Source organism: Colletotrichum spaethianum, assembly GCF_022836535.1.
Source record: "Colletotrichum spaethianum MAFF 239500 DNA, contig42, whole genome shotgun sequence".
NCBI classification, from domain to species: Eukaryota; Fungi; Ascomycota; class Sordariomycetes; order Glomerellales; family Glomerellaceae; genus Colletotrichum; species Colletotrichum spaethianum.
The window spans coordinates 274,101-286,342 of record NW_026054812.1 but is presented as its reverse complement, the minus strand read 5'-3'; the positions used below and the strand labels follow the sequence as shown (position 1 = coordinate 286,342).

The window sequence follows — 12,242 nt, the reverse complement described above, 5'->3', positions numbered from 1 at the left end:
TACCACAGCAAGCAGTCGATATTAAGACTGTAATTGTGCCTACTAATACCCATAATTCGGCTCCCTTATCGATCGGGTCTGAAGCCGACATTCGGGGACACGCCCGAGAAATTTCGACCTGCCGATCCTTCCCATTGGCACTGCTGGGACACACAGAGCCTTTAGAGCCAGGACCAGGGAGTCATCAGTCATACACACGACTCACACACGACTCACACGATATAAGAGTCACAGAGCCTATCGCTTAGATCCACCCAATTGCCTAAAGGGAAGTACTGCTTGTGAACCTGCAGCGCAGAACAGGCGAGGGGCAAGCACACCCTCAAAGCGAGACGCAAGATTTCGGTATTCGGCATGTCGTCTATCAGTCAGTTGAAGGGCACGCAGAGGCTGTCTTGGCCATGCCGCCTCGAGTTGCCCAACACGTCTCAGCTTCGGCTTAGAACCCGCGGCTTGTCCTCCAGAGCTGCAGTGTTGGCCACTCAAAATTCACTGGCTCAAGCTCCCGCATCCCGCCGGTCATATCAGAACCTTGGGGTAGATACCGGTCGGGATCCATCAGGCCGCCGGCCCTGCAGAGCGCTAAACCCCGAGTTGGACCACTGTCACTCACCCCTCATTCTCGCTGCTCCAGCTTACACCCATCCTGCGCGCTCAACTTCGGTGTCCGTCCCGACAACTTCATTTCCCCCCCGTCAACCCAAAAACTTTGCGTTTGGACACCTGCGAGATCGAGCTGCATTACCGGTCCCTTGGCAATCTTCCCGTCCGTTCATTGCAAGGACTCTGGGTTCCTACGACAGAATCTCTCCCAATAGGTCCTTTGCGACATCATCTCCAGCAATGGTCGCCAACAAGATCGATGGCACTGCCATCGCCAAGCAGATCCGGGAATCGATCGCCAGTGACATCCTCGAGAAGCAGAAGCTGAACCCCAGGTTCCAGCCTCAGCTCACCATTATCCAAGGTGTTTTTCCCTTGAGCCTTTTGCGGACCCCATTTCGTCTGTATCTTGCTAACCACAATCTCTCACAGTCGGCGACAGATCGGACTCGAGTATGTTTTGCTGCCGTGATTACCCCACCATGAAATTTGTCGCGATGCTTACAACCCCGCAGGCACCTACGTGCGCATGAAGCAAAAGGCCGCAAAGGAGGTAATTGCCGCCATTGATTCCATGTTGTTTCATGTTGTGCTGACGTTTTCAGGCAAATGTCGACTGCGAGCTCATCCAGTTTCCCGAGTCCATCACTGAGCCTGAACTTCTTGACCGCATTTACCGCCTCAACGACAACCCCGACGTTCACGGTATCTTGGTCCAATTGCCTATTCCCAAGCACCTCGATGAGTACGTCATCACATCTGCCGTTGCAGACGAGAAGGATGTCGACGGTTTCGGCACAAGGAACATCGGCGAGCTCGCCAAGAAGGGCGGTCGCCCGTTCTTCATCCCCTGCACTCCCAAGGGTGTCATGGTCTTGTTGAAGGAGACCGGAGTGGATTTGAAGGGCAAGAACGCTGTTGTGATCGGACGCAGCGATATTGTCGGCAGCCCTGTGAGCTACCTTCTTCGCAACGCGGACGCAACTGTCACCGTGTGCCACTCCAAGACCGAGGGTTTGGAGGAGCACCTTAAGGCCGCGGACATTGTCATTGCGGCCATTGGTCAGCCCGGTTTTATCAAGGGCGAGTGGCTTAAGCCTGGTGTCGTCGTTATCGACGTTGGCACAAACTATATTCCCGATGCTTCCAAAAAGTCGGGACAGCGTCTCGTCGGAGACGTCGACTACGAGTCGGCTTCTCAGGTTGCTTCTCACATCACACCAGTTCCTGGCGGTGTCGGTCCCATGACCGTTGCCATGTTGCTGTCCAACGTTGTGGACTCTACCGTCAAGTCCTTTGAGAGACAAAAGCAGAGAAAGATCTCGCCTCTGCCGCTGCACCTCAAGGAGCCTGTCCCTTCTGACATCGAGGTGTCGAGATCCCAGAACCCTAAGCAGATTACTCGTCTGGCCAAGGAGGTCGGCATTGCTTCCCACGAGCTCGAGCCCTATGGAGCCTACAAGGCCAAGGTCGATCTTAGCCTCTTGAAGCGCCTTGAGCACCGTCGCAACGGCAAGTACGTTGTCGTCACGGGTATTACTCCCACGCCGCTTGGAGAGGGTAAGTCGACTACCACAATGGGAGTTGCACAGGCCTTGGGCGCCCACCTTGGCCGCGTTACCTTCGCCAACGTGCGCCAGCCCAGTCAAGGCCCGACTTTTGGTATCAAGGGCGGTGCCGCCGGTGGTGGCTACAGCCAGGTCATTCCCATGGACGAGTTCAACCTGCATTTGACTGGAGACATCCACGCAATCACCGCGGCGAACAACCTTCTCGCTGCTGCAATTGAGACCCGCATGTTCCATGAGAACACCCAGAAGGATGGCCCCCTCTACAAGCGCCTCGTACCTGCCAAGAACGGCAAGAGAGTGTTCCCCCCTGTCATGTTGCCTCGCCTCAAGAAGCTGGGTATCGAGAAGACGGACCCCAACGACCTGACCGAGGAGGAGATCCGCCGCTTCGCCCGTCTGGACATCGACCCTGAGACCATCACATGGAGACGTGTGCTGGACGTCAACGACCGTCACCTGCGAGGCATCACTGTCGGCGCCGCACCGACCGAGAAAGGCCACACCCGTGAGACTGGCTTCGACATCTCCGTCGCCAGCGAGTGCATGGCCATCCTTGCTCTGAGCACTGATCTGGCCGATATGCGCAAGCGCCTGGGAAGCATGGTCGTTGCGAGCTCCAGGAGCGGTGACCCGGTCACCTGCGACGACATCGGTGCTGGCGGCGCTCTCACCGCTCTGATGAGGGACGCCATCAAGCCCAACCTCATGCAGACTCTGGAGGGTACTCCTGTGTTTGTGCACGCCGGTCCCTTTGCAAACATCAGTGTCGGCAACAGCTCCATCTTGGCTGACAAGATGGCCCTCAAGATTGTCGGTACTGAGCCGGACGAGGACCACTCCGAGAAGGCTGGTTTCGTTGTTACCGAGGCCGGCTTCGACTTCACCATGGGTGGAGAGCGCTTCTTCAACATCAAGTGCCGCGCCTCTGGGCTCGTGCCTGACGTTGTCGTCGTCGTCGCCACCGTTCGTGCCCTCAAGGTCCATGGTGGCGGTCCTCCAATCGCCCCTGGTGCGCCGCTCAACGCCGTCTACAAGGAGGAGAACGTCGACATCCTCCGCGCCGGCTGCGTCAACCTCAAGAAGCACATTGAAAACGCCAAGGCATACGGCATCCCCGTCGTCGTTGCCATCAACAAGTTCGTTACGGACACTGACGCCGAAATTGCCGTCATCCGTGAGGAGGCGATCGCTGCTGGTGCTGAGGACGCCATCCTCTCCAACCACTGGGCCGAGGGTGGCAAGGGAGCCATCGAGCTGGGCAAGGGCGTCATCGCCGCCAGCGAGAAGCCCAAGGACTTCAAGCTCCTGTACGACCTCGAGGGCTCCGTACAGGAGCGCATCGAGGCCATCGGACAGAAGATGTACGGCGCGGCTGCTGTCGAGTTCAGCGAGCTTGCCCAGAAGAAGGTCGACATGTACACCAAGCAGGGTTTCGGGAACCTCCCCATCTGCGTTGCCAAGACGCAGTACTCCTTGTCCCACGACCCCGACCTGAAGGGCGCTCCCACTGGCTTCACTGTTCCCATTCGGGACGTCAGAATGGCCGCTGGTGCGGGTTACTTGTAAGTCACAACCGCCCCAGTAAAGACGACAGTAGCTAAATATATCACAGGTACGCTCTGGCCGCCGATATCCAGACCATCCCCGGTCTGCCCACGGCCCCCGGCTACTTGAACGTTGACGTCGACGTCGAGACCGGTGAGATCGATGGCCTGTTCTAAGCAAAGTTTGGTATGCTTGCTGGTGGGTTTGAGGCGCCTCGAGATGCGATTTTTATTTTTTATTTTTTTGTAAACGTTGGGGAAAAGGGGGGCAATCGGAATTCCGGTGGCATTTATTCAACAAATGGCGCTGGGGAAACATGGGAAGAAAGACTATACATGCATCTGTTCAACAATGATACCTCCTCTCGGGCTCATAGAAAGACCGAATACAAGAATAGAAGGGACTATTCAAGATATACATTGTTCATTTTGAGCGATCGCTAGCCCCGTTTACTGATGGCCGATTCTGACGTTTGCTCACGAGCAAGTGGTGATCGTCCCAGAGCGCCAAACCATAGATGGAGGACGCCGGCTGGGACGAACAACCCAGAGCGCATCGCCTTGGGTTACACCGCGCGATTGCGAACGTAGGTACGTCTACCCGCCGTGGCTCGCATAGAGTCCAACCCGGCAGGTGCCGCCGCCCATCGGGACCGCCGTCCGAGCGCGGTGTCATCCCATCTTGCCTCCGACGCGACGTGGATTCCGACTTGGTACCGCTCACGGCCAAGGGCTCGCGAGTTTCTTCCCTCTAGGGTTAATCCATCCGTTTCGCGGAACCCCCCTCCCCTCCCCTAGGAAACAGAAAGTTTAACTCCCTGGGGGGAGGGAATGTTTCGTTTCCGCTCTACTCCACGAGGGTTGTCGATTGCGGGACATGCACCTCCGTGATTTGGAAAACTCGGGATGGATGGACCCGGGCGTCTGCTTCCCTCTCCCAACGGCCCGGGTTGAACTCACCACGCAACCTCCAAGGCGCCCCTCCCCCCTCCCTCTCGGGCGGAACAACGTCGTTGATGCTGCCGACGATTCTCTTTTGACTGGGCGGGCCTCATATTGGCCTCGTGGTCACCCAGTCGTGTGACGTCTTCTTTGCCGCGTCTCTGGCGGTCTTTGTGGGTTTCAATTCCTACCCTCCACCACCGCCTCCCTGGGGGGCCAGCCCATCGAGAAAAGCTTGGCCTAGTCGACGACCTCCATTCGCCCCTTGCCCTCAACCCCCCTCCGGAATGTTGGGCTCCTTCTCGTGGGAAAGGTGACTCGGGAGCGAGCCGGCGTGATCGTCGGCGCATCTCGACGTCGTACCACGTCGTACCTTCCTCCGCCCTTGTAGTCGTTCGAGCTTCTATCATTCTTCTCGATACGACGTGGCAGGGCAAACGCGCTGGGCGACGGGGGGAGGCCTTGGCCTAATCACGATCTCGCCGAGGCGGAACGCTCCCCCCAAGCAGACGATGGGGATGTCTGGGCGGTAATATACCACGCCTTGGTTCTGTGTAGTCTCTCGCCTTGGCTGTTGATGCTCGGTGGGTGCCGTTCCGGGGTTCAAGGGGGCGGTCGGTCCGGGCTGCCGGGGCTTGGCGGTCCACGATCTAGACTTCAGATGAGGTCGAAACGTCATGCCGTTACCCGTTTGTCGTTTTACATTTGGAGCTTGGATTCAACCTTTGGATTGAGCAGGCGACAAGCCTGCATTAGGTATCTATAAGCTTTAAGGGTTCACGTAATCAAGGGCGTCATACATGCCACCACCAAATCATGCGACTCTTTCACGCCCAGCACACATGGGAAATCAGGAAATGGAGGGTTTCTGCTTCTGAAATCATTGTATTGCGAGGACCTAATCCTCCTCTCCGGCGAATCATTGAGATTACAGGGCGGCCACTGAGGCCAGGCTTCTGTAAGGGGGTATGAACTCGTGCCTGACGTGCAGCAGCTTCATCAATAATGACCAATTCTGTCTCTCTGCGACCTTGCATCTAAAAGAGACCCATTCATCGTCTCCTTTCCTTTGCTCGTCAAACCTGATGTGAAATTGCAAAAAGAAGACCCGTTTCCTTGCCCGGTGATACTCCAGCGACCCATGAAAGAAAACGAAAAAAACATAAAACCAACTTGTGAAGTATGCACATGAAGTAGTTTGCTGAGAGAGGCCAGAAAGCAAAGAGAAAAAGGGGAACGACAGTAGGCCGAAGCCCCTTTTAGTGAGTGCTCTCCGCGCGTGCAAATGTTCCCATTTACCAGCCAAACTGTTCGCAGTGCAACTCGACCGCGGGACCAGAAGTGCGGATGCAGGACGCCGTGGTGTTGCGGACCTGGGCCATCAGGCCATCAGGGCCACAACCCATGACGAGGACGCGCTGGTTGGGGGCCGCATCATTGATGTTGTCGCGAATGATGGTTGCAACGTCGGCGCGGCCGTAGTTGATGGGGATGGAGTTGACCTGAACAGGGACCCCGTTCTGTTGGAGGGGAGAGGCGGGGAACGTAGCGTCAGACTCAGAGCCGGACTTCTCGGGATCAGAGATTGCCCGGGTAAGGACCTTTGGGGGTTGCTGGGTAATGCCGTTCTCGATGTCGAATTTCTCTGTGGCCGGAGTGATGGGTGTGGAAGCCTGGGATGAGATGGTGGCCGAGCGGGAGCGGTCTTCGTCGGTGGTGGCACCCTTGGAGTTGGGGGTCCGAGTGACGTAGACAAGGACAGATGATTGCGAGGAGTTGCGAATCGTAGACAGGTGGCGGGCAAACCACTCGAGATGGGCTAAAAAGGTTAGCGGTCTGTTTTACACAAAGTTAATCGAGTGACTCACTGTGCTCCTTCACCATCCAGACGAAGACGATGCTCTGCCCCGAGATCCGCGTGAGCTGCTTGAGCAGGTTGAGGGCCATGCCGACGGTGAAGCTGGCGCCGCTGCCTCCTGCGACGAGGATCACCTTGTCGTACTCGGCCGGGTTGGGGAGTGTTCCATAGGAACCCTCGACCGAGGCCTTGAGGGTCGCACCCGGGTGGCGGACGGCGTACTCGTGGAGGTCGCGGGTGAAGCCGTCGTACGAGTTGATGACGAACTCAAGGGGGTCCATGGCCGCAATGGTGAAGGGGTGCATCTCCAAGGCGCGGATCTTGGGGATCCACAGGAAGCAATGCTCGCCAGACCTCGCGCCGTAGGGGGCCTTCTTCATGATGATACGGGTACCGCCATTAGGAAGGGGGTGAACAGTAGCCGTGTTGTTGAAACTGTAAACCACAACCCGGACGAGACGAACAGCGCGGTCAAAGATCCAGATGCCGGCGGCGACGGCCGTGATGAAGATAATCTTCTTGGACAGCTCGGGCTGGTGGAGGCCAACGAGGACCATCGAGATGGCGAAGCCGGACACGTGAAGAATGTAGGACAGCTCATAGTACCACAACCGGACGACTGCGCCGGCGAGGACCACAACAAGGAAGGTGAAACCGGAGACGATGCCATAAATTTCCTCGTGGACGCGGAGACGTTCGAGGTTGCCCGACTCGATGAAGTACGCCGAATAGGTGGCACCGTGTACGATGATCAGGCCCATGGTGACATAGCCAGCAATTTGGTGGAGGACATTGAGACGCTCGTAAGACCAGGCGGTCAGGTAGGCGAGAGGGGTGTTCTTGAGAGCGAGGAAGACGAGGAAGGCGATGTTGGCGATGGAGAGCCTGTGAGGTGTCAGCTTCCCTGATGGCATTTCAACGGGATATAAATTGTTGTTCAACTTACCATCCTGCACGAGCTGCGACGACGGTGAGGTAGGGCAAGACCGAGGTATCGAGGTACGTCAGGAGGAGGACGATGTTGGCCACAAGGTAGGTGATTGCAACGGCAGCATGGCCAGTAGAGGGCAGGAAGGGAGCCTTGCCGACAGAAACTCTGCGAATGACGCTGAGTGGCAGTTAGTTTCCGATTCTGTGAAACAGTCTGGTGAGATGGAGAATTTTGGTGTTGGTGAGACCTACCGGGACACAAAAACGAAAGGTGTCGCAACAAACGAGAGCTTCGCAGCAACGCCAGTCTTCCGAGCAAGTAGGCGGCTCAAGTGAAAGATGATGAAGACGCCCGCGATAGCGGCCAAGCCAGTGGCATAGTAGGTCACGACCTCATGGTTCATGCGGCTGCGCTGGGCAAAAAGCTTAGGGAAGGCCGCCGGGCCTCCACCACTACCTCCAGCCATTGTGAGTGAGCGAAATGGATATCCGTGACGTGTGAAGTAAAAACCGTCTGTGATGTGAAGTAAAGCTGTTTGTGGCCTTGGAGGAGTGGAAGAAAGATGTACGTCTGGTGGCAGAGGGCTGTATGTGAGAGAGCGAGTGAGGCGGAACCAGCTTGCACGCACTGCAGGAGGTCGGGAATGTGCCAAGTTTATAACAAGAGGTATTGTTATGATGAGGCTTGATGATGAAGCAGCAATCAGGTGAAGGGGCCCAGATGATAAGAGAGGAACGGAAGGTCTTGGATCTTTTCCAAGGCAGAAGAAACGCTCATTCGGGACCCTGCAGAAGGGAAGGGTGTGTGTAAGAAGTGAAAAGGGAAAAGGATCTAGCCCCCGTTTGCGGTATACAGGGGGGAGGGGATACGAAAGTTGAGGTGAGGAGGAAAAATATCGAGGTGAGTTGAGTGAGTGGGAGTGGGTGGAGGAGGGGCCGTTGGGCTGGCTCATGGCCGTGACAGGTAGTGAGGAAGGAGGTACCTTGCGGAAGGTGAAGGCAGGGCACAGTACAGATCGACTGCCCCCGGCTTGGGCCTCCCATCTATCTTCAAGTCTGTCTTCACCCTGGCGGCCGTGACAAAAGAAGCAAAATAAAGTTCAGAGAGCAAATATCCATTTGGGAAGGAGCTGCCAACGTCTGGCTCCACCAAGCACGTCTTCCCTGGCTGCTTCCCAGTATTCCTGTAATTCTGAACAGTCCGCTTCCTATCGAACTCGCCCTTTGGGTTCTACTGATGCGTGCTCGCAAGAGGCGCATGAGAAAATGGTCCTCGATCCGAAAAGCTTGAAGGGCTGCCATGTAACTTTGCTGAACTTGCAATCACCTGCAGGTTCCCACTTACATGCTGTCATTGATGGATGCGGCGGTCGAGCTGTCTAGGCCATGGTGGCTGGCTCCTCGTGGCTCTCCCCAACCCTGTAAACTCTCCATTGTCGTCTTCCTTCTCTCTGACCAACCTTCGGGAGGCAACCTCCAGATAAGAAGTGGAGGGTATCACCGTCCGAACTGGTGCAGCCAGCCCATATCTCCAATGGATGTCGCAATGATATCTGTGCTGGGCTGTATCTCGAGACCTTCCCTTCGCGGCCACCTGCTTGGACTTACACCCCTTTAACGACCGCTCTCATGCGCTTACAACGCACTTACACAACGCCCCCTAGGGCCTTCTCATGCCAGGACCGCACGCCACTCAAACCCCATGGCATGTGAGACCAGGCGCCACGTTCCCCAGATGGTCGACGGGCTCCTGGGCCGGTCTGGCGAGAGAGGAGATTTTCCCCGTGCGACTCCCCGCCAGGGCCCATAAAGTCAGCCAAGCCTTGGTCGAAGTGGATAGTCTCAACCGGCTCCTGCATAGCTGCTTTAGATGGCCGATGGGGAACTCGAACGGTATACGTGGACACATACCTGGGCGATGCCCAACGATGAAATGCCAAAAGCAAGCATCGAGAGGTCTCTGATGCCGGTAGCCGGTACAACCCTGACGCCATCTCCTCCTCCCCACAACGAAGAGGCCTTCGACCGCGGGAGGTAGGCGAGGGAAGATGGAGAAGTTTGTTTGCTGTGGAGGATCGCACGGGCCGTGGATCTAGATTGATATGGTTCCCCCTGTCCAGAAAGAGACGGCCGCAACATCTTGTTCCATCTCGGCCGGCTGGCCGCCTTGTTTTGTCATCTTGACAAAGCCCTGGGCGTTGCTTGTGTCGCTTTACCCAGATCAGCAGGACGGCAAGCCAGGGCGAGCTGCTTTGGGAGGGGGTAGGGCAAGGTGAAGTAGGCGAGTGAAAGTTGACGGAGGTCAAAGTAGAGTGGCCTGTGGCGCGGCGGCAAGGGGGCAGACGTCTCTGGTGTGCCGTCAACGTCTGCAGCATGCCGTGAACTCGGACTCGTTCGCTTCGCAGCCCAAAAGGGAAGTACCGGGGGTGTGTTGGCACAATCATTTGGGCAAATTACGCCAACCACGGAAGAGACAGGGCGGCCCCGATGATTCGAACAGAGACATGGCTACGCTACGACCCAGGCACTGGCATGGCTGGGCAAATGTTTCTAGAGTCTGGTACTTCGGCATCAGAACGCATAGATCGTGACATTCGAGGTGGGGCCCAGTATCAGGGTACATATCTGCATCTGGAAGATACGTAAATGACTTGCCTAGACGGGACAGAAACAAGGTTGCAGAGAACCGTCGTACGGGCCGTGTCTTTTGGCGCGAGCCAAGACAAAAGTACCCTGTGTGAGATCCCTGGAATGTTCTGTCAGCAGCACATGCTATCTACTTCTCCAAAATCACCTCCTGAGTGGGTAGCCCCGGTTGCTCGACCTTCCCGCATCGAGCCTTGATCCGTCTGTCGTGATTTCTGGCCGTAGTCGCCCGGCGTCTGATTCCCCGAGAGGGGAGGTCGTTGAACGATTTGCATGGCTGCCCGCTAGTGGGCGGCGCCGTTCCAGCGGGGGTTCCTGGGCTGGCACGCCGGATACGGGACGAACCAGAGGAAACAAGCTGGACGGGATCGCGGGAGGACGGGACATGAAGTGAGTGGCGCAGACTCAGCCAGGCCACGCAAAGCGTTCGTCACCCGGTCTTGTTTTTGACGTCTGATGCGTAAGAAAACACAATGTACAGGTAACGTGATGGAAATGTGGCTAGCCAAGGTTTGCATTTCGCAAGAGTCGACTTGTCGCAGCACACCACTTCCAAGTTGTCGGTTCCTTGCCGCCGCCATCACCGGAAACAGGCGCGTTTCATCAGGGGAGCTTCGAGGTGTTGTGGGTATTAGTTAGAAAGCCAACCGATGGGGTGCCCAATGAGGCCTGGCCAGGTCACCTAATCTAATCAATCTGGAGTCGAAGGCGGCGGACTGTAGCATGAGGTAGACTTTCACGTTCGGTCGGTTACACTGCCCAAGCCGCCTAGCTGGAGAGGGCGGACGAATACCTGCTCCGAGCCGGGACGGCGTAGCATCGGGCTCAGTTGCGTTGCATCGCGCGTACCGGATTTTCCGTGCAAAAAAACTGCTCATTTCTCTCCCTCCTGCATCTGTCTCCGATAGCTTGGTAGCCCTTGGGAGGGTCTGATTCATCGTCAGGGGCCAAGAATGTCTTGGTAAAGCAACCGTCTTGGTTCACGCGCACCATACCGCAGGCCAAGCGAGACGCCAGATTCGGGACGATGCAGTCTGGACTGGCAGGCTGGTAGATTAACATAGATTAGCCCAGCGTCACGGGTCTACCTCCACGTCGCGTATCGACTGCCATGGTCTTTGATCGATCCAGTGCGTTCTAGGAGCGGTCCCTCGTCCCCGTGCTTTTGACCGGTGAATAGGATGTGCGGCAGGAGGCGGTGGGAAGCGACAGGTTCGAAGCACGCCGGATGCATTTGTTTTCGTCGGGCGCTCTCCATTACAGCAAACGCGGCTAAGCATGGAGTTCCTGGCTTGGGCTCGACTCTGCATGCCGCCCACATCACCCAGCAGTGATGAACACGGTGGCGCCGTCCTTCGTTCAGTCCTGGGCCCACGTTGAGTAGATATGATCGACGTGTGCACTAGCACGACTGGCTACGCCGATGAGGCTCGAGGATGCCGTTCCCGAGACAAGGGTCGGATCCGTCTGGCTCAGGCTTGCTAAATTGTGGACCGGACAAGATTGGAACATATAGCCTGACATAACAAGGCGAAGAGAAACCGTTGATTGGATAGTGAGGAGGAGTCAAATTGTAGTTGGCGTAGGTATCAGTGTTGAGAGGGGTTTGGAGTGAGAGACGAGCTGTCAGTGTGAGGAATGCATCAGTGTGGGTGAGCAATCAGTCCGCGCGGTTAACTAGGCCAGGCGAGGAGTGACCTTGGAGGAATCTGGTAGAGAGGTACTTGGGTCCGCACGCCAGATGCGTGGGTCGACAAGGTAGCGGCACAATCCCCGTATTGCCCCATTCACCTCCTCTCGGCCCCACCGCCGGCTTCTCACCATCATCAATTTGACTTCTCGCCCACCTGGCACTGCCGACATCAACTCCTACTACACCAACTTCGGCCGCATTTGTCATTGGCAGATTCCAACGCCTCGACCGTACTCGCCTAGGAAGATGTCTCCATCAACTTCCTGCTGCCTTTACCGAAGGGGAATCATACGATTCAGCCGGCCGCGCGGAAACTGAGACATACATTCCTTCAACTCATGATTCAGATTGAATGCTCAACACCAAGACAAGGAGACGACCCGCCGGCGATAGCAGCCAAATCCCCGGCAATCGCGAGTCGACAATAATGTTATAAACAAACAAACATCTGGCAT

At 56.5% G+C, this 12,242-nt stretch overlaps 2 protein-coding genes across 2 annotated transcripts; one reads left to right on the top strand and one right to left on the bottom strand.

Annotated features, from left to right (window-relative positions):
- Positions 1-843: 843 nt before the first annotated feature.
- ColSpa_11131 (C-1-tetrahydrofolate synthase, mitochondrial) lies at positions 844-3,895 on the top strand (the record flags this gene model as incomplete). Its single annotated transcript, XM_049277343.1, has 4 exons — positions 844-967; positions 1,119-1,156; positions 1,209-3,736; positions 3,787-3,895. The coding sequence occupies 4 exons, from the start codon at positions 844-846 to the stop codon at positions 3,893-3,895; spliced, it is 2,799 nt and encodes a 932-aa protein (XP_049133300.1).
- A 2,060-nt stretch (positions 3,896-5,955) lies between these two features.
- Positions 5,956-7,915, bottom strand: ColSpa_11130 (ferric/cupric reductase transmembrane component 2; the record flags this gene model as incomplete). The annotated part of the gene is made up of 4 exons (XM_049277342.1): positions 5,956-6,479; positions 6,529-7,403; positions 7,465-7,626; positions 7,701-7,915. The coding sequence occupies 4 exons, from the start codon at positions 7,913-7,915 to the stop codon at positions 5,956-5,958; spliced, it is 1,776 nt and encodes a 591-aa protein (XP_049133299.1).
- Positions 7,916-12,242: the final 4,327 nt, after the last annotated feature.